The following is a 21,782-nucleotide window of genomic DNA, read 5'->3' as shown; positions in this document are numbered from 1 at the left end:
GGGTACAATGTGTGCATGTGTGTGTGTGGGACATGTTGGCCATGAGAAGCACGGTGGGCAGCGATGTCCCAGGCTGTGTCCAGGCATGGGGCAGGGGCAGGAGTGCTGGCCAGGGAGAGGGGGGGCTCATTTGAGAATGGGCTGCACAGTTGCTGTCAGCACTGGGTGTCTCTGATCTGGGGACAGGTCCTCATCAGCTCCACTTGCCACCCACTGGCCTGACATGAAAGGGCTCTGCACCCCGATAAGGCCCCAGATACTTGGCTCTGGAGGTAGGCAGCACTGTGGCTGAGCCTGGGAGACCTTGAGGAGTAAGTCAGCGTGACTGTCCCCAAATTCACCACCACCCCAGCACAAGGAAGGCTTGTGTGTTTGTGTCAGTTGGGAGTTCAGCCCTGGGGACTGCCCACTGCTTTGAGCACTGGATCATGCCCTGGGTCATCAACGTCTCTCACTGGGGACACAATCCCAGGGAGGGCTCCATCCTCACCATCCCCTTGGCTGCCACAGGCCTCTCCACTGGCCGTTATCCTGCATTGGAGTCCCCCGGCTGTGAGCAGCCATGGATGGGGACCATGTTGTTTTAATAAGATCATTCTCCTCCTGCCGTGAGGTCTCAACCCCAAGCTTATGACATCACAGTGCGCTGCCATGGAGATGCCGGGATGTCACAAACACAGCTCGATGACCTCACTGCAGGAGCAGGAGATGGGGCCAACCTGGGTTTGATTGCCAATGTCCTCAGGAATAAAAAGGAGGGGAGGGACGCTGGGAAAGTATGCGGCCGCTGAGCGCTGGGGTGTTTGGGTTGGAAATCGCTGCGCTTTCCCCGCAGCGGGAAAGGCCTGTTCTTTCCTCCCCCTGTCCACTCCCTCCCAGCAGCCAGAGCCCCCCAGCCTTGTGGCTATGGGGCAGGGGGGCTCTGGGAGCAGGGCACCCCAATCCTTGCCCTTGGGGCCATGCGGTCAGCAGTGAGAGACAGAGCTCAGAACAGCATCAAGGCAGAGGGAGTTCAGTGGGGAGTGCAGAATGGGGCACTCAAGGGGTGCTTTGTCCCACAAGCAGTATGGCAATCACTGGGGATGCTGTCACAAGGGGCAGAGTGGGTTGGGGTCTGGGGGAGGTCTCCTCTTCCTCAAGAGAATTCCAAGGCCATGCTGCTATATGGGGACATGATTACCCAGCACAGCACCCCAAAGCTGGACCCCAAAGAACACCCCTTGGCCCTGCCCATCCAACCAATAGCTGTCCTCTCCTCAGCCCATAAACTACAGCCTCTCCTGGGGCCCAGCCCCCACTATCCCATCACCCTTCCCAATGCAGCTGAGTTCTCTATCCTCCACAGACTTTTCTACTGGGGAAAGCATGGCTGGCTGGGGGGACATCCATCCCCCCCACCTCTCTGCTACAGGGGTGCAGAGATGTCTGTTCTCCCCCTGCATCCTCCGTCATTAATTTCCATCAGTGGCCAAGCAGGGCTGGGGCTGCCCGGGGGTGGCCGAGGAACACAGCGCTTTCCCCTGATAGCAAAAATAAATACATTAAAATTCTTGCAGGAGGCAGAAGAATGCGGGACGGCAGGAAAAAATTGTTTTATAATTTGTAATAACACAAAAGCTGGGGCGGGTGGGGGGCGGGGGGAGTGAGCTGCGAGAGGCAAGGAAAGGCAGAGACAAAGGCTCAGCTGCGACAGTGGAGGCTGCTTCAGGGTGGCAGTGGCACCCCCATTGCCTTGGCTCAGTGTCACCACTGTGTCCTTGTCCCCTGAAGTATGTGTCCCTTTAGGTCTTGTTGCAGAAGGTCAGTCAGTGAGAAACCTACTGGAGCTGGGGGAGCAGGCTATCACACCCTGGCTGCTTAATCAGGTCTCAGCATCTCCATGCCTCAGTTTCCCCTTGCTAAAGGGGAATTTTTATGCAGCTGTGAGAAAAGCTGTGAAACAAGGGCAAAGCCCTGGCATCCCTCCATCCCAGTCCTTCTGGTCCAGGCACAAGGCAAGGAGCCTACCTTTGTTCACCCTGCCCCCACCAGCCCCTCTCAGGGGGGTTTGCTATAGGACCCAAGCAATGGGGCCAGTTCCCATATGCGTGCTGGGGGTATCACAGCCCCCCCCCCCCCCCCCCCCCGCCCCCCCCCGCGCCAAGAGAGGATAAAGAGGGTGGCTGCGCACCAGCCGCCCCTGCTCGTCGAGACGGCACTCCCCCCCCACTCCGCTCCCCTCTTCGGGGCAAAATCAAAGGGATTTTTCTGCCCTTAGGAAATCAGATAAAGGCTTCTCACCTGCCCCGCTCTGCCTTTGCGAGGAGGCCAGGCGCTAGGGGCGGGGGGGGGACAACAGGCACTTTCAACACGCCGGCAGATGAGCCGTGCATTGCAAGCAAGCTCTGCTGCAGGGGCTGGGCCCCTGGGCACCGTGTCAGACTCCCCAAGCCTTAGCAGGGATGTCCCCTGCTACTCTTTGCTGACTTTCCCCCTAAGATTCGAGGTGATGAGATTCGTGTAGGGTAGGTAGGATGGAGGTTGGTGGGTGAAGGTAAAAGACAACAGGGACTGGACATGGTGTGGTAGCCCAGATGCAGTGCCCTGCTCAGGGAAAAAGTCCTGTGCCCCTGTGTCCCCATGCTGTGGCCAGAGCAGCTCAGTCCTGGTCACAATACCAAGGAGCTCAGTTGCTGTGAAGGATGGCAGAGAAGGAGCAGGTGTGAAATCTCCAGAGGTGGTGGGAGTCTCTTATCTCCTGTGCCCAGGAGGAAGAGGAGAATTGTGCCAAGCTGCAGATAAAACCTGAGTCATTCATCACCAAATGCTGCTGGTGGGGAGTCAGCATGCCCAGGTGAAGGGGTGAAACTGCTGGTGGTTGAAGCAAAGGGAGCAGTGATGGGCAACCCAGAGGCTAGAGATGGGCAGGAGATGGGAGGCCAGGAAGGGGGACAGAGCTCAAATTGCTGCTGGAGGGAGTGGTGAGCTCACCAGCAGAGAGAGTGCTCTGCTTTGCCCATCACTGGTGGCAGACACCCTCTGGTCTCTGGGGGTAACCCAATGGGTGCTCAGTGGTCATGGGTGCAGAAGTCAATTGGACTCTCCAGGGTGGCTGTCCCAGCCCCAGGATCTATGGCCTGGATGCTACATGACTGGAAGCTGCATCTCCAAACTCTGCTGGGAGTCACAAACAGTACAAGAAGAATCAGAATTCCAGAGCACTAAGAGACCATTCCTGAGGCTCCTCTGGGGGAAGAGAATTGGGGTGGCAGCCTATGGGTACTGGTTCCTTCTGTCCCCAGCTACCTAGCCCTGGTGTGCCCTTTGCTATCTTTCAGGCACCTCAGTTTCCTCCTGCCCTAGGCAACTCCTGCTACTCCTCCTGTTGATCCAGTGCTGGGGGCTGTCTCCCTCCTGTGTCCTGGCTGCACCTGAGATGAAATCACCATGAACAAGCTATCTCTCACTGCACTCCTCCTGGTCTCTTTTTTCCTGGGGCTGACTCCCATCATTCTCCTCCTGCATGTACCCCTGCCCCAGGCATGTCTCTCCAGAGGTATTGGAGCCAAGTGTTGGGAGATGCTTGTGAGGGGTCACTCCTCCAGCAGCCCAGGCAGGACAGATTGGTTTGAGGACAGGCTCCAGGCAAACCCAGTGTGGGGACAGGGACCAGGTAGGGTTGTGCTGGCAGGCAACACAGGGACTCCAGGTCTGGGCAAGGCCGTGCCAAGGGTGTCAGGTCGGGCAGGAATGTGATGGGCAGGTGTTGGGGACACCTCGAGGCCAGGTCGAGTTTGGCAGGGCTGCGGCAGGACCACGAGCGGAGCCGGGCAGTGCTGTGCCAGGCAGGTCCCGCAAAAAGGACTGCACCTCCAAGCGCGGCGGCGAGACGCGGGGCTGGACAGGCTGAGGCCACCGTCCCACTGCCGGAAGGTGCCCGTAGCCGTGGCTGTGCCCACATCGTGGCCGTGGCTGTGCGCCGGGAGCCGAGCCTGGCACCCGGGAGTCCCCCCGCCCGGCCCGCCCTGTCCGTCCCCCCGGGCTCCGGTTTCCCTGTCGGAGCAGATGCTTTCGCAGCCCCGTCCCTCCTCCTCCTCCTTCTCCGGAGCAGCCTCCGCGCCGCACTCCAGCCGCCCGGAGTTGCCTGCCCAGCCCAGCCCAGCCCAACCCAGCCCGGCCCGGCCCGGCCCCGCCGGCCGCGTTGCCCGCCCGGCCCGGCCCGGCCCGGCGGAGGGAGGCACCGGGCACCCACCCGCCGGGGCCCCGGCCAGACCCTCGGGGCAGCCCGGCTCACCGCGGGTGGCGCGGAGCGGGTTCGACGCTTCCCTCAGCCCTGGCAGGATGCTGCCTTCTTCCCGGACCCAGCTGGGGCTCTTCTTCATCCTCCTCTGCCCCGCCAACATCATCGGGCTCTGGTGGTGAGTAGGACATCCCGGGGGGGGATGCAGGAGGGCGCGCAGGGGCCCTCGATCTCCGGGGGTGGTCCTCCCACCCCAGCTTGGGGATAACAGAGTCCCCTACACCCAGGGCACAATTTGGGTAGGGACTGCTGCTTGCTGGCCAGGAGGATCCAGATCAAGGCAACCACATGCTGTCAGGGTTTGGGCACACAAGTGTGTTGGGAACAGCAGGCTGCAGCTGCCCCAGGGGTATGGGGCACACAGGTCCTGTGGGGAGAGCTGCAGTCTGCCTCCCTGCACTTCAAGCCTTCAGCCTAGGAGGGTTGTATGCCTGAGGGGTGGGGAAGGTGGGGTAGGGGCCTCCAGACCCCTCCAATAAGTCAACTTTAATTAAAAGCCCGAGGGTCCCTAACGTGTCCCCCCTGAACAGTGGCCTGGACACAGCAGGGACAAAACCCCTATTTGTAATGGTGCCTTCATCAAAGGCAGAGACGGTGCCTTGCAGGATACCAGAGGGGGTGGGGGATTCATTACAGGCACAGAGCTGGGACCCAGCCTTGGAAAGCCCAGGTATCTGTCGAAACATGAACTATTTAAATCTATTAAGAATTTCACCCAGCCTGTCTTTATCCGGTTTTAAGTGCTTAGATTCCAGCTCCCCGGCGTGCCGTCCGGGCTATCATTCATTATCTGAGGCTATTCGTCTCCACATTGTCACACTCTTTTGACCCCTAAAATAAAGCTCTCCATAAGCCTTTCCCCTCTTGGTCCACTGCCTGCCCACCAGTGATTTATTCTACATCTCCATTCCCTTTGCTAGCCCTGGCTCCAGGGATACAGGGCAAAAGCAGGGTGAGTATAAATGGTGCTGTTATGATCAGTTGTACACCAGCTAAGTTTGTCCCCAGAGGAAAAACTTGGTTAAGGGATTAACATGGGTCTGAGAGGGGTTTACCTTGGTTTTTTTGCTAAAGGAGGGGAGAATGAGGCAGGGCAAGCCCTGGTCGGGGCAGGGTGTGTGTGGAAGATCTCCATGCTCCCTGCCACCCACCTCAGGGTAGATATGCAGGACTCATTCCCTCCTGCTGCCTGAGACCTGCTGTATTTCTCTCGCTAATTCTCAGACCCATACACAGCTGTCCCTTCAGCTCTCCATGCTTTCTCTGCCCCATCCTCATCAATACTCACCCAGTGAGCCCTCACCTTCAATCTCATGCCCTGTGCTCCAGCTTTGAGGACATCTACCCATGGCTGGAGCAGGTAAAGGCGAAGCAGAAGTTAATTTTGCCTTCAATTCAGGGGCAGGTAGACGGCACAGGCAAGGGCAGGGTGCTGGGGTACTGCTGCCCCCTGCCCTGGCAGCTCAGAGCCACATCTCACTGTGGAGCCTGGGTCCTGCTGATGCTGTGACCATGCCATGTGTGCGCTGGCAGAACCGACTTGGGAAGATTAGCAGGATTTGGCAGAGTAGGGCAAGGGGTCAAACTTGTTTTTTCTTCTTTTAAAAAATAAGAAGGGAAGAAACCTTTAATTTAAGAATAATAAGAATAATACCTGCAACATGACTGAATGCACTGGGCAGTGGAATGGCTGCAGAGGGATCACCAGCTTGCACTCTACTTCACTCTGGAGCCAGCAAGCCCAGAGGAGGTGGAGGTGGTGTGTGGATGAGGCCACCAGCACCACCAAATGGACGTGCTGGGCTTCCCTGGACAGGGCACAGGAGCAGCTGGCTGATACATGAGCTGCTTTTCACAGAGCTTGGGTTTTAGCCCCTGGCTGAGATCATCCCTTATTTCCATGGACCTCTTCCCATGCTGGGGAGGGAAGTCCAGGTGCTGCCTGACCCCTTGAGCCAGCTCATGAGGCATCTTCCCATTTGTCTGCTCCTGGTCCTGTCTCCCAGGTCTGGGTAGCACTGGTGTTTGTGGGGTTTGCTGTTGGAGGAGAGGGGTTCAAGTATACAGCCATATGCTGTGTCAGAGTTCCTGGAAGCCCCAAGACTGGTGGCATTGATAGAGATGTTCCTTGCTGTCACTGTCACTGATGCATAGGAGCTTCACTGGCATGCCTTTATGTGTGCATCACTGGGTACCTGTGAGTGCTTAGCCAAGGGGGCATGTTCCCCTGGGAAAGAAAGGAATGTCTTTACTGCCCCCTCTATCCCACCCCTTAGTGCATTAGCTGTGTGGTGGTGGGAATGCAGTGGTTGCCTGTTTGAGGCAATTTTTTCACCCACTGGTGGCAAACTAATTTTTGAGAGAGGCACGATGGGGTGTAGCTGGGTCAGGTCCCAGGAGACACAGTCCACAGACAAGGCATTCAGCGAGGCCTGGTGTCCTGGTTTTAGCTAAGGTAAAGTTAATTAAAAGCATGATACCTGGCCACTCATGGGTGGTAACTGCATCTGTTGGGATCCTGGCAGATGGCTACATCTATGGAAAAAGGTTCAAGTGTGACGTACGAGCACTGACATCATACTAGTGATGTTGTAGCCTGAGAAAGAGCATCCTTGTTGTGTTAGGATGCCCTCACAGTGCTCACTGAAGATACAGTCACACCACCTTAGACACACCCTGTGCCCCTGTGTCTAAGAAGAAGCAAAGGGGCACAGGCAGACAAAGACCTTTCCATGGCAGAGGGAGCAGGCTATGGTCAGTGCCAATGGAAGTTGTGCCACTCAGGTGCCGCTGGTACCTTGGTTACTGCCAGGCTGCAGGGAATAGGCTCCCCTTGCTTCCACCAGCCCAGTAAATTCTCTTTCTTCCTCCTCCCCTCTTCTTTATGTGTTTCTCACCCAGCTCCTTGTGCAACAGTGATTTCTCCCTGAGCAGGACACCCTGGGGCTCCTGGCTGGCCCAGAGGGTGAAGGATACAGGGCTTGCAAATGTAGTGTCTGAGGAGCCCCGGGCAGGTTCAGGGCATGATTTCAGCCAAGCTGGTTTGTGGTTGGGCTGTGCTTGCAGGAACACAGGCACTGTGGGGACCGGGGTGAGCAAAGCCAGGCTTCCTGAGTGCCCATTGGCTTTCCATAGGCATGGCTGAGAGCATCTGGGAGAAGAAAGAGAACAAGGGAGAAAACCATCCTGGCTAAGATGTGCTCCATTCCAGCTGTGGGTCTGATGGGGCCTGGAGGGATGGACGTCTGCCCTCCATCCCCTTCCCATCCATGCACAAGGGCACTGCACTTCCAGGTTTCCATGGGGCTTCTTCAGAGGCACCCATGGAGGACCCACCCCCTAGCACCTGCGGCTGTACCCTTGTTTGAGAGTCCCAGTCCTGCATCCCCTGATCCACACAGCTCTGGATGGTTTCATGCACCAGTGGCCTCCCCTTCTCTTCCACTGCCCTGACCAGCACCCAGACTGCTGAGAGCCTGTAAGAGCAGGCTGCTGGGCTGTAGGGCCCTGCCTGCATGACTTTGGGTGAGCACTGTGAGTCACTCCCTGGACTTGCTGACCTACAGCTGCCACCCCACAGCGCCCAGCCAACTGGGCTGCCCAGCCATCCCGGGCATGCCCTCACCCCTGGAGCAGCACCATACAGGAAACAATGAATGTCCCAGTGTGGTGGCCCCTGACCAGTGCCATCTCCCTGTGCCCCTACTAAAGCCCCTACCCTGCTGACCCTCTGGGTTTTTCAAGAGAAAAATGTTTCCTTTGCACTTTTTGAGATGGCTACTGGCTCCAGCATTAGGCTACTTGTGTTCTCTCCCAAAGGCAACTGAGCTTTCACCCATGCCATCCCTTGTCCCTGCTCCTGGTCACATCCACTCTCACTTGGTGATACCCAGGCTCCCCAGCCCTGCCCTGCACATACCCCGAACTGGAGGGCTTCTCTTGGCTTTGCATCAGAGGCTTGATCCCTTCAAATACCCCTCATCTAGGAGGTGCTGGGCAGAGCTGAGCACACCCCGATATTTGCTCAGAATTTGCAGGGTCCTGCTGCCACATGTGGCACCTGTATTTGAGCATAAGCTAGCCCAGCCCTCATGCCACCCCAGCTCCAGCCTCTGCCAGAACCCGAGGGAAGAACACACTGACCACGGGTGGGTGGATCTCTTACTTTTTATCCCAGCCCTTCTAGGGTTTGGACACAGCTTTAGGACCCCCACCTCTGCAGGTACCTGCTCCCTCCATCCTCCCTGGTAACTATACCACAAGTTTGGGCAGCTACTGTTCACAAGCACCTGGCCTCAACATGACCCTGTAATCAGCAGGTCCATGGGTTGATGCCATGCCATGCCAAGCCAAAGCCGCTTTTCTTTAGGCAGCTGCCCAGCTGTTTGCATGACATCCTTGCCAAGGAGGTGTAAAGAGGAAGGCGGGGCACAGGGTCCCCCTGCTCTCCCCAACCTGCGGCATTTCCTGCTCCCTCAGTGCCCCCGTCCTGCTCAGCAGCCAAACCCTGGCTGTGCCCCCCCAGGGCAGTGACTTGTTGCTTACTCACCACACCCTCATGGGCCTCCTGCTCTGTTTTCCACACCCAGCTGCCCCAGTTAGTGGCAGCACCCACGCATTGCCCTGGGTGAGGGGTCGAGCGCCCGCTACACTTCAGCATGAGCTGAAGCACAAGCTGGACAGGTGAAAATTCTTCTGTGTCCCCCCCTCACCCTGTTTGCACACCTTGGAAAGAGACAGGTTCCCTTCAGGTTTGACTTCCTTGTAGGGCTGTCACTGAATGTGTCATCATTGTGTGGGACATGGGGTGACCTGTTCCCCCAAGGGATGGAGATCAGTTCTCCATCCTGCAGTTCTTACCTCTCCAAATGGATGCAGAAGCACCTGTGGCACCAGGTACCCTAGCATTGCGCACTCCCTTCCTGACGGCACCCAGAGACTGGGATAGAGACCTGGATGTGAGGCAAGACATGCCCTTACTACCCCACAGCAGAGTCCCCTTGCCACATGGGAGAGCCCAGGCAGCAATACTCAATGGATGCAGACCTAGCAGGTCCAACATGGAGCTGGCATGGCACAACCGCTGCTCTCCTTTGGGGTTTCAAGGCCATCAGGACCAAAGGAGGCATTTTTCACCCAAGATGTGGGTGCCACTTTTGAAGGCTGACCATCCTCTTTCTCACTGCATGATTCTGCCAGCCTCACTCCATTGGCTTCCTGCAAACCAGGAGCTCACTGGCTCCCCTTGATCCCGACTGCTGACAGGGGCTGGGAGAAGCCTTGCTCCACACCATCCCCATGCCCAAGGGGGAGATGATGACTTGAGCCAGGCTCCTTCATCTATGATTTTATCTGGGAATGAGACTGGGGCATACTGGAGGCTCTGTGACTGTGAGCTGAGCTGGAAAAAGCTGGTGATTATGGCTCTTAGGAACCTCTGGCTCTGTTGCACAGGGACAGCATCTGGAGCAGAGGGGTTGCATCAGAAGCCCCAGTGACTCCTGTTTGGTGTGTGTCACTGGGACAGGGCTCAGGCTGTGGCTCTTGACAGCCTAAGGGGTGACAGCAGCAGTCTGGTGGTGGATTGCAGCTCCTTTTCTGTGCCTCAGTCTCCTCTTTCACCCATGGGGGTTGTTTCGCTTACAGAGGGGTGCTGGGAATTGGGTCGGGAAGTGGGGCTCATCATCCCATCTTCTTTCGGGGCAAGATAGCAGCCACCCAGCAGCAGTTCAGGCAGCCAGCAGGGCACTTGGGGCAGGCGGGACGGATGCTGCTGAGCCGCTGAGCCTGGCTGGGGGCTCTCAGGCAGGAGGTGGCGGGGGGGGGGCCGGGGTGCCTCAGGTAAGTTGTGGGGAGCCGGGCTGGCGACCCTGTTCCTTCACCAGGGCAGGGGGAGGAGTGCCCAGCGGCAGAGGTGGGGCACCTTAATTGTAGATGCGGGAGGCCTTGGAGCAGGACAAGCTCAGGCATATCTGGGCCCGGCGCTGGAGCCCTTGCCAAAGTGGTAGCAGTTTGGCAGCATTTTTCTTGCCCTTGTCTCCCCCTATGCTCCCCCCCTCTCCGAACCCTCCAAAGCAAAACAGCTCTTGGGCTCCCAGCAGCCTCCCTGTGCCAGAAAGTGGAGCCCAGCGGAAATTAATATTGTGTTGGACTTAGGCAGCCCACCCCACGCCTCGTCAGCATGGACAGCGAGCTCCCGCGCTCTCCAGCCAGCTTTGCTGCTGCCTGGACCATGGGTGGGGACCCCCGTGGTGCCGGGGAGCCGCCCCCCAGCCCTGCAGGGCTGAGCTCTTCTTCCCAGCTTGATCCAGCGGGCCGGGGTGAGCCGCAGTTCAGTATTTGATCTGATGGCCCTGGGGCGCGAGCGCATCATTTTTATATGAGTACAAAGAGTCATCTCTTAATGAAAGTCCCATCCCAGCTCCCCTTCTTCCCCACCCCACTGGAGGAAGCAGCCAAACCTCTGCTGTCCTGTTGTAGATGTTGGGAGCCCATGGTCCCCAAGGACAGCAAATTTGGAGCCCAGTGTTGAGGCTTGGATCCTTGTGTGGTCGTCATGGGATTGGACTGGACAGATTTTCTGGTTACTTTCCATGTGGGCCTCAGTTTCCCCATCTATGGGGGAGCTGTGCCAGGCAAGCCACAGCTCTGAAATGCTTCCCCAGCTGCCCCATCCCTTTGGAGACGTGCAGCAAAGGGAAGCTGAGCTGCCAGGAGCAAAGGGAAATGGGTTCTTCCCAGCAGGAGTGTGGGCTTGCCTCAGTCTCCCTGCTGGAGATCCCCTTTCCAGGCTGTGCATCTCTGTTGAGCTGTTTAACCCTTTAAACTTCCAGCCAAAGCATAAGGGCTCCTTTTCCAGGCTGTGCAAGAGAGCACGTCCTCCCTAAGCCCAGCTGGGGTCTAATGGGCACGAGATGCAGGCAGCTGGGGAGCTTGGCTTGGGGCAGGGAAATCCTGGCAGGACCTTGAGCTTCAAACCTTGGAGGGAGCTTGCACTGGGGACAGGATGGCAAGCAAAGTCCCGCAGCTTAGTATCCCAAACACAGCCCCCCAGCTGGGTGAGAGTGAAAAGGAAACCCAGGACACAGTTATACACAGATATTCAGCTTGTGATTTTTGAGCCCCTGGGGCTTGGCCAGATTATAAAGCTCTGGGTTTGGAAGTTGCAGTGCAGGCGATGCTCCCCAGCGAGTGAGGCTGACGGCAGCATAGGCTGCCCATACACTGCTCCCCAGGGGACTCCAGGGAATGAGGCTTCACCGTCCTCAGGCACACCTAGGTGTTGGGGTATGCTGAGTCCAACCCATAGGTTCTGTGGGCATCCACAGACAGGAAAATCATGTTGTTGAGCAGGGTGAGCTCTGAGCCCACAAGAGCGGTGCTGGAGGTGAGGGAGGGCTGAGTGGGGCTGTGTTTAGGGTGTGCTAAATTTGTGTGGCCCATGGCCACACTGTCTCCTTGCCATGGGATGGGAGGCATGGGTGTGAGGCCGTCAGTGTGGCACGCCTGCCCTCTAACCACTGTGGCTCCTGTGTTGCCCAAGGCACAGCTGGAGCATCTCCCGCCTCAGCATGTGGCAAAGTGCCGGCGGGCTGCAGAGTTCCACGAGCTGCGCTGTGGAGGGCACTCCAGGCGAAATGTGTGGGGAAAGCACTGAAGTTTCTGTAGCCAGCGGCACACTGGGGAGCACGGCGTCATGCTCAGACTTTGCCTCCCAGCCCAGAGAGCCAGGCATCTCGCTCCAGCTGTGCTGGCAAGGAGGAGCCACCTCTGACATGGGCCCAGCCAAGACTTGCCCTCCCGCGTTGGCACTGGCAGAGCTCGTGATGCCACCTGCATCCCTCCCTCGCACTCCTGCACCCGCCTGCAGCTCCATTCCCTGGAGCTAGTGCCTGGATTCAGGGAGGTGAGTGCAGGAACCTGGCCAGCAGCCAAGGTGCTTTATCACAGGCAAGGTCACACATCTTGTCTCCCACAGGGTAAAGCAGAGAGCTCCCCTGGAGAGGGGGAGATGCTCCAAGAGCATTTAATGGGCTCCTCACTGCGTCCACAGCTCTGGGAGATGCAGCTGCACCAGGCATCAGTCATACTGAGATGCCGAGGCTGAATTGGGTCAGTGCCAGACCCAAAGAGCAGGTGCTGAGTAGCACAGTATCTCTGCCATCTTCCATCAGGGACACTGCCATTACCCCCCGGGATGCCCCCAATGGTATGGAGTGGTATGTTCCAGCATCATCCCATAGCCAGTTCCATGGCCAGGGATCCTCCCCATTCCCCTACTGGCTGGGTAGGGCAAGGTATCCCCTGGGTGATGGCACACAGGTGCCACCCATACCTTTTGTTCTGTCCTCCCTGCATACCTCTCTCTGTCCCTTTGTCACCTGAGCTCAGCACTGAACTGTCACTGCCCTGCGGCCCTGCTCTGTCCCTGGGAGCAGGTCTGGTCATGCCCCATCCACACCTTGGTCCCTCCTGAGCTTGGGTGCTGGTTTTGCTCTGCTCGTCTGTCCCCTCCTGCAGGGCAGTGGGGAGCCCCCTGGTCATGGACCCCAACAGCATCTGCCGCAAGACGAAGCGGCTGGCGGGCAAGCAGGCGGAGCTGTGCCAGCTGGAGCCAGAGATTGTACAGGAGGTGGCCAAGGGCACCAAGCTGGGCGTCCGGGAGTGCCAGTACCAATTCCGCTTCCGCCGCTGGAACTGCACCAGCCACAGCAAGTACTTCGGCAAGATCTTACAGCAGGGTAAGGCCAGTGCTTCCTCAGCCTCCCATTTTTCCGAAAAGCCTCCATCCGGTCACACACACCCCCAGGACTCCTGGAGCAGTCTTGGCGTGCAAACCTATGTGTGTATGTGTGTGTGTGTGTGCATGTAGGGGGTTGTTCAGCGTTCCCTGGTGCAGTCACAATGAGGTTTTACTGCCGGGACATGTCTCCCTGTGTTGTAATGAAGCAATTACCGATGCTCCCAGACAGTACGGGGCTTCATGAAGCCCAAGAATGCACCCTTGTCTGGCAGTGATTTACTGCTCCCCCAGGACCCCAGGGTGTGCTGGGGGAAGGGGCCTAGGTGGAAGGCAGTGTGCAGCCACTGGGAGCTGCCCCTCACCCTGTGGGTACCCTTCACTTCCCTCCTCCTGGTCTTGCAGGAAGCAGAGGAGAGGGGTGCTTGTCCCCTGTCCCTATGCCTGTGGGTGGGCAACCTGATGTCACCCCAAGGAACAGGGCCAGGGGCAAGAAGGGATTTGCAGGTCCCAGCCAGACGGATACAGTGGTCCAAGCTTGGCCCTGCTGCACCAAAGTCAGAGAAGGAGCAGAGCAAGAGGGCACCTGTCAGTGTGTAAGGGAGGGGAAAGCCCTGCCATGCTCCCCAGGAAGAGAGGCTGGGGGTGGACAGTGATTCAAGCAAGGGAGGGACCACAAGTTTGAAGCACCTCAGGCTGGTAGGATCACTTAGTGGGAGTTAAATTTAGTCCTGCCCCTATTCCCATGTCGGTCCCTGTGCCATAGTAGATGAAGACGTTGGAGCAAGCCCCAGTCTCCTTGGCTGTCACATCTCCTGTTTGTGCATGGTCAGGCCCAGGTAAAGTGGGTATGTCCTTGGGCCATGAAGAGGAGTCAGGGTGGCCTCCCTGGGGGCACTGGAAAGGGTGGGGTGCCCTGGGCACCCAGTGGCTGCAGGTGCCAATGGGGGTCTCTCTGAGGGAGACACTGGCCTGTGGAAGGGGGACAGGCTCATTTTGCAGGTGTGGGTTGCCCCCAACAGAGGAAGGTGTATTCAGTCAAGTGGCAGAGAGCCACAGCACATGGGGGACACTCTTGCCTCTGGGGTCACCTCTTTTTACCCCAACCTGGCAGCAAGGCAGGTGGGATCTGTGCCGGGCAGGGATCCAGACTGCAAGTAGGATGGTACCAGAATGCGATGGCCAGACTGAAAGATACTGATTGATGTGCTGCTGGTAACCCAGAAGCAGCTTAGGTTGGGGGAGACACAGGCACATCAGGCATGGGGATGCTGAGGGAGCCACCATGTTGGTCCAGCCTCATTGCTGGGGTGGTAGAAATAAGCAATATCCTGAAGACAGGGATAAGTTTGGGAGTCCCTGGCACTCTGAGGACATGGGGCACCCCAGGTAGAGGTGTGGAGGTCCTCAAGGCCACAAGATGGGCATCAGAAGCCCTGCACTGAGAGATGCCTGTAGGCACCAGCCTCCCTGTAATCCTATAGGGATGCATAAAGCATCCTAGCATTTTTGGGGTTCCCAGCTCCATCAGATGAGTACCTCCCATCCAGGATGAGTACCTTCTCTATCCAAGGATGCTGCAATGGGCTCCTGTTTCCAGTTGTGGTCTCTCTGGCACAGACAAAGCTGTCCCCTCTTCCCTTCTTGCCTGTGGCAGGCCTGTGGCAGGCGCGGCATGCCAGGGCAGGCTGGCGTGGGGGCAGCCGTGTGTCTGGAGGAGCTGTCAGAGGAGTGGCATCCCTCTGGGCCCAGCTGGCAGGGTGGCATGGGGAACTCTGCCAGCTGTGGGCTGCCTGCTGAGGGCTCTACCAGGCCCAGGCAGGAGCAGGCGGGTGGTCAGGTGGCTTGGGGGGGCAGGAGGGCTTGGGGAGGGGGTGGCATCCCTTGGGTGGCATTGTCAAAAAGGCACTGGTGTGCCCAGTTCCTGCTAACACCAGTAGGACTCACTTGCTGCATGGGTTTTTGGAGAAGCCACTCATGGAACTGGTGCCCTGGAATCCCTCTTCCCACAGCCTCCCCACGTCAGAATGCTGTAGATGGGGGGACGGGTCACAGCCCAAAGCTTATCTTCCCCTCCCTCCCCAGGAACCCCCTGCGTGTCATCACCCTGAGCCAGTCTTGCCCTGGCATTTGGGTGGGCAGGGGTTCGGCCGGCACGGAGTAGGGGGAGCACAGGAGCCCCCTTAGCAGGGCGCCACACTCCTGCTGCCAGAATCCCCCGCTGGCTGCGGCTGCGAGCGGCAGGTCTGGGCAGGGGAAAGATGCTTGGAATTTGTGTCCCGGAGCAGAGAGAGACAGGAGCAAATACTAATAATAAATAATCCTGCAGGGTGGAGGCTGCGCTGGTGGAGAGAGGGGGGCAGGCGGTGCCCCATGGCAAAGCAGGTATGGGGGCAGAGCAGGCAGCACGGCTTCATTGCTGCCACCCTGCAGGGGAGTGACTGGCATCCTCCATATCCCTCTCAGAGCTTCTGTCCAGGTGCCAGTTTGCATCTGGGGATAGGATTTTTCCTGCTTGGAGGGATATTGCAGGGTAGTGTGAAGAAGCTGTGAGTACCACCTGGGACCGCCCCCTGCTCTCCAAGCTTCCCTCTTTCCTATGGGCCAGCACCCATCCTTGCAAGGGGAGGTTGTCTCTCCACAGCTGGGGTGGAGGAGCACTGGCATGGCCTGGCCATCCCCCACATTCTTCATATCTGCTTGCAAGAGGCAGTTCCTGCCCCAGGCATCCTGTACCTAGGTGGGTGCATCACCCGGGGAGCGACGTTGAGCACAGATGAAGAGCGAGAAGTGGGAGGTCTTAGCCTCCAAGGGATGCTAGCCCGGGGGGGGGCGGTGCTTTGTTTGCAGAGCCTTTGCCGGAGCTGACCCCACATCCTGGCCCTATCTGTTCTCCTGCAGATATCCGTGAAACAGCCTTCGTGTATGCCATCACGGCGGCCGGGGTGAGCCACGCCATCACACAGGCCTGCAGCATGGGAGAGCTGCTGCAGTGCGGCTGCGAGCTGACACGGAGCCGGACTCCTCCCTCCCCCACAGCGGGTCCGGGCACGGAGGGCACGGCCTGGGAGTGGGGGGGCTGTGGGGACGATGTGCAGTTTGGCTACGAGAAATCCCAGCAGTTTATGGATGCCAAGAACAAGAAAGGCAAAAATGACATCCGAGCTCTTATCGATCTGCACAACAACGAAGCTGGGCGCTTGGTAAGGCCCCTGTGCTCCTTGTCCTCTGCAGGTATCTGTGCCCTACCTACCTCAGCCCTCCACCCTTAATTTCCCCAAGCCATGTACCTGCACCAGCTTCGGCTGAAATGCGGACCCAGTATTTTTCAGGAACTCTTTGCAGGTGCTTTGGAAACCCCCTGTGCCCCTTTCCACTCCCAGACGCCTCCCCCAGGGGGAGGCAGGGTTTTGGCTGGGGATGCTGGGCAGGGAGACAGGGGAGCAAGGGCTGAGCATCACCATCTCTTCCCCAGGCGGTGCGCAGCTACATGAGGACAGAGTGCAAATGCCACGGGCTGTCGGGCTCCTGCACCCTGCGGACCTGCTGGCGGAAGATGCCCCATTTCCGCGAGGTGGGGGACCGCCTGCTGGAGCGCTTCAATGGGGCTTTCAAGGTGATGGGAGGGAACGACGGGAAAACCCTCATCCCTGTGGGTGACAACATCAAGCCCCCTGACAAGCAGGACCTCATATACTCTGCTGACTCGCCGGATTTCTGCTCAGCTAACCGTAAGACAGGCTCACTGGGCACCCGGGGCCGTGTCTGCAACAGCACAGCCATGGACACGAGTGGGTGCGACCTACTGTGCTGCGGGCGAGGGCACCGGGATGAGACAGTGGTGTTGGAGGAAAACTGCCTTTGCCGCTTCCACTGGTGCTGTGTGGTGCAGTGCCGCAAGTGCTCCGTCCGTCAGGAGCTCAGCCTCTGCGTCTGACAGCCTGGGGTCAGCCAAGGACAATTTGGGGGGCCACCTCCAGGCTCACGCAGCCCCCCTGGGACAGAGACACGTGGAGCCAGTGGCAGGGACAGTGTGGGTGAGCCCAACTCTGTGCTCTGGGGAGTCCTGGCTTCCCCAGAGGACATCATGGGGCTGCCTGGCATCCCCATGGCCCCCGTGGTGGGGGCTGCGGGCACAGAGCTTCCACTAATAAAGCTATTTAAAACTGGTGTGCCACAGCACTTCCTGGGGAGGGCTGGGAAGCGCTGACCACCGTACTGGAATGGGACTGGCCAGAGAGCTGTCCTGCCCCAGCTGTGAGTCCCAGTCAGTCGCACTCCCTCAAGCCTCTGGTTTGTACTGGCCTTGCTTGGACCTGTGGCAAAGCCTGCCTCATTTTTATCCACTCCCTGATTTTCTCTGTGGTTGTCAAGCCCAGAGATGTGCATGGATGAGGGTGAGTTACTCTGCACTCTCCAGACTGCATGAGGGCTCTGCTCCCATCACCCATGGTCGTGATCTCTTGGGGGTGCCAGTTTGTGCCCCACCACCACCTGACCTGGATGTTTGCAGTGACCTGCACTCCATGGACCCTCCACTCATGCCTCATGCCAGAAGTACAGCTTCCTGCCCTGACACTATGGTGATGGGCTCTGAGTTTTTTGAAGGGTTCCTGTATTCTTTTCACTCCAACCACCGCCAATGCAGTCCTCACTGCAGGGCCTGGCACAGAGAAGCCCTGGACAAGGCTGACACCACTGGCTTGGTGGCATGCAAGGCATTCACTTGGCATACCATGGGCCACGTGCAACCTCACCTGGATGGCAGAGTGCCAAGCATGTATGTCTCAGTAACCTGATCAGCCTGTGCCCCTCATGGACAAACACAGGGTGAGGAGCAGCCTGCCTGGCTGCCCAGCGAGGCAGGCTGCCAAGCCTCTGCTCCAGGGGCTCCAGGGATCTCCAAGGGGGTCCCTCCCATGCTTCAAGGAACCCATGGGAACTGGTTTCTCCAGTGTTACCCAGTGTAGGGGTTTAGGTAACTGCAGAGGGGAATGTGTGTGTGCAGTGCCTGCTCAGCTGGTAATGCCCCACCGGGCAGACAAGTCCCAGAGGGATGTCAGCAGGGTCAGAGCCTGGGCAAGGAGGTCAATGCTCCTGTGCCTGCCCTCCACGCTGCAGCATGTGCTGGGCATGGGGGCTTTGCCTGTTGACCCCTCCACAAGAGGGCTCCAAGCTGAGGTGGGCAATGCCCTAGGTGCTGGGTACTGCCAGGTGGGGCAAGAGCTGAGCTTGAAGTGCTGGGCACACTGCAAGGCAAAGGGGGTTGCACCCCTTGCCCACCAGTGAGTCCCTCCTCGCCCACCCTTGGCAGCCAGCGGGGAAGGGCAGGGGAAGCAGGGTGCTGGTGAACCATTAACTTGGCCCAGCAAGCTCTGGGGAGGGAGTCTCCAAATCTGTCAGCTGCAGCTTTGCAGCTGGAAATTCCCTCCTGACTTGCCCACAGTGGTGCTGGAAGAGGAGAGGCACAGGGGGTTCCCGGGAACTCCCAGACATGCGCCTGCCCATGGAAACACCTGGGTGGGTGTGAGCAGCGCCGAGTGGGTGCAAGTGAAGGTACCTGTGCATGCAAGCAGCTTGGAGTGTGTGCATGCACAAGTAACAGGTTTATATTTGTTCATGACCATATGTGTGAGTGTGAGCTTGTGTATAACCTGTCACTGTGTCTGTGAGCCCCTCATGGGTGTGTAAACAAGTTGGCCCATGTATCTTCCTGCAGTTCTATGAATATACAGCAAATTGTCAAGTGTGTGTGTCAGTGACACCATCCCTGCATATACCTATGTGAGAGTATGTTTGTTTGCACACATTTTATTGTGTTTCCTCAGGGGTGTCTGGGACAGAGGGGACATGAGTGGGTGCAGAATGATCCTCCAGGAAGGGAGTTGCAGAGATGCAGGATCTGTGTTCTGGGAGATGTGGGAACCATTTCATGGGCTCAGCAGGTCCCTTTGAATTGGAAACTCTTGAGTACACCTCAAGCCCTGCACTGCCTGTCATGAGAGCTCAATTCAGGAAGTTCTGTATAACTTTGGGTCATCCATGGTCTCTTCTGGAGCCAACACAGGCTGAGGCCAGCTATAGAGGGATTCTGAAACCCTCTAAGAAATGTTCAAAGTCCTAGCTCTGACATTCAGCAAGTTCCTTCTGTGGATTCTGTCTCAGTTTCTCCACAATAGGCTGCTTTCATGCTCTGGGCTGCATGGACATGGATCTTGGAGGTCTGGCCATGGATAAACCCCAGAGAAGACATTTAGTACTTTTGAGTAAAGGATCTCGCCTGTGTCCTCTCTGCCATTGCCCCAAATCACAGCTCCTGAAGGATGGAGATCACATAAGCCAAAAATGCAGAGGGGGAAGCAGATAGAAAATGGAGAGAAGCGCATGATCAGTGATTGTGGGGTGACTCCTCTGCACTTCGAGGAGTCACCTCTGCACTGTGTCTGTGAGCCCCTCATGAGTGTGCAAGTCAGTCGGACCCTGTGTCTTGTTTCCTGCCCAGCTGGGGAAAGGGCTAGCTCTTGTGGAGGTTGACAGCTTCTTACCACAGCTTTCTGCTACTCCTGAGCTGGCAAAGCCAAATCCATTCCCTTGGTAGGCAGAGGGGCTCCGGCACAGGCAAGTGATGCCAGTAGCCAGTCAGGATCTGGACCTGGCCCAGCAGTCTGTAGAGGGCTGAACAGCCAGCAGAGCACCCTAGCAATCTCACAGCTCTCCAGATCTCCATAGCTCCCCAAGAGCTCTCTATTCTCTAGGACTGCACCCCAGATTCCTAGGAGACCCCAGCAGTCCCTAAGGGGCCCTCACCCCCTCACGTTACTTCCCAGGTGCCAGGAAGTGGCCTAGGAGTCCCCTAGATTCACAGAAGTCCCGCAGCTATCCAGACCCTTAGGAGGCCTCTGAACCCCTTCAAGACCCAGCAGTTCCCAGCCCGGGGGGCGCAGCATCCCCGCTGTCGCCGTGGCAACCCGGGATGCGGGGCGGGTGGCGCGGCGCCGGGCGGCCGCCAGGGGGAGCTGCGGCACGGCACGGGTGGGGATAGCCCGGGGGAGCATGGGAACATGGGAGTGGGATGGAGGGGTGCGTGGGGAACATGGGAGTGGGCATGGGCGGTGTCTGGGGGTGGGCTTAGCATGCATGGGGGATGTGTATGGCAGGCGTGGGGAGGAGTGTACAGGGGTGTGCACGGGGGGATGTGTGTGAGGCTGCCCCTCACTGCAGGAAAGACATGGAGATGCTGGAGAGTGTTCAAAGAAGACCAGTGAAGCTGGTGAAAGGTCTGGAGCACGAGTGCTATGAGGAGCGGCTGAGGGAGCTGGGAGTGTTTAGCCTGGAGAAGAGAAGGCTCAAGGGGGGACCTTGTCGCTGTCTACAACCACCTGAAAGGAGATTGGAACCATATGGGAGTTGGCCTCTTTTCCCCATTTACAAGGGTTAGGAGAAGAGGAAATGGTCTCAGGTAGTTGTAGGAGAGGTTTAGATCAGATATTAGGAATAAATTCTTAACAGAAATGGTTATCAAGCATTGGGACAGGCTACCCAGTGAAGTGGTGGAGTCACCATCCAAAAGCTGTGTAGATGTGGCACTTGGTTTAGTGATGAACACAGCAGTGCCATGTTTACAGTTGGACTCGATGATCTTAGAGGTCTTTTCCGACTTAAATCATTCTATGATTCTGCAAATGTGGGTGTGCAACTGTACTTGTGGACTTGTGGGTGTGTGGGTGTACATGTATGGTTGTGCATGAGACTGCTTGGGAGGAAAGGCATGGAAGTGTCCATGTGAGCATGTATGAGCCCTCTGATTCCCATCCCCGTGCTCCTGGGTGCAGTGTCCAGGTAGGACGCAGTTCTGGGGGGGGCTGATGTAAGCCAGGGGTGCATAAGGGTGGCTGTGTGGGTGCACTGTGTAGCTGGGGAGTCTGGAGGATGTAGTTATGCATGTGCATGTGTAACCCAGAACCCTGCTGCTGGGCAGTTTACATTGCAAAACTTGCAGGATCTTCCCAAGGGAAAAAGAGGAAGTTTATAATATTTGGGTTAAAAAAAAAAAAAAAAAAAAGAGAACCCCAGACCTCTGTAATGTTAACGGTTTCATTTTATCTTTTTAATTTTCTTTTCAAATGGGAAGAATGCAATTTTCCCTTCAATTTCCCAAGTTGAAAACAGCTGGACAGATTAATTCAATCAAAGTTGAAAAAAAAATCCCTCTGGACTGAGACCAAAAATAGAATGGTTTTGCTTCCCCCCCCCCCCCAAAAAAAAAGAAGCTTTTTAGGAAACTTTGGAGTAACATAAACAGGCCTGTGAGGGGGAGGCTGAAAAACCTGGATACCGAGCTGAGTGGACAGGCTTGGACAGTGGTACCTGAAAACTCTGTCAAACCCCTTTCCTGTGGCTGTGGTCCCTCTGCCTGCTCACTGCTTGTTGCTGAGCAGGCGCTGTCCAGCTGGCGGCGGAGCTGGGTCCCGGCCAGGGCTCCTGCCTGCCCAGCCCTGCTCTCTCTCGAGGCCTCCAACTGTCCTTCTCCAGGTTCTGCTGCTCCCTCCTTGCAACTGTCCTCCTGTGTTCACTGCCTATGAATGTGAGGGGTCTGTGTCCTTCCTTTTCCTTGACCTCTCTGACGCTGGTGTCTGGTCTCTGCTCTGTCCATGTAAGTCCAACATCCTGGGGCTGGCCGTGCTGGCATGGCACACACTAAGCAGTGTCTGTGAGGGCAGTGGGCTCTGGAGGCTGTCAGGGAGCTGCCTTCCACCAGGGCAC

The 21,782-nt window shown here is 57.5% G+C and overlaps 1 protein-coding gene across 1 annotated transcript; it reads left to right on the top strand.

The window, feature by feature from the left end:
- Positions 1-3,734: 3,734 nt before the first annotated feature.
- Positions 3,735-17,189, top strand: WNT6 (Wnt family member 6). Its single transcript, XM_027636566.1, is given in 6 exon segments — positions 3,735-4,038; positions 4,041-4,186; positions 4,189-4,397; positions 12,800-13,020; positions 15,921-16,222; positions 16,495-17,189. Coding segments are annotated over 6 exon segments (1,644 nt in total). The 3' UTR covers positions 16,957-17,189.
- The last annotated feature ends 4,593 nt before the right edge of the window (positions 17,190-21,782 follow it).

The sequence above is a fragment of the Corapipo altera genome, unplaced genomic scaffold (genome assembly GCF_003945725.1).
Source record: "Corapipo altera isolate COAL_440 unplaced genomic scaffold, ASM394572v1 45, whole genome shotgun sequence".
NCBI lineage: Eukaryota > Metazoa > Chordata > Aves > Passeriformes > Pipridae > Corapipo > Corapipo altera.
This window is presented reverse-complemented; position numbering and strand designations above follow the sequence as displayed.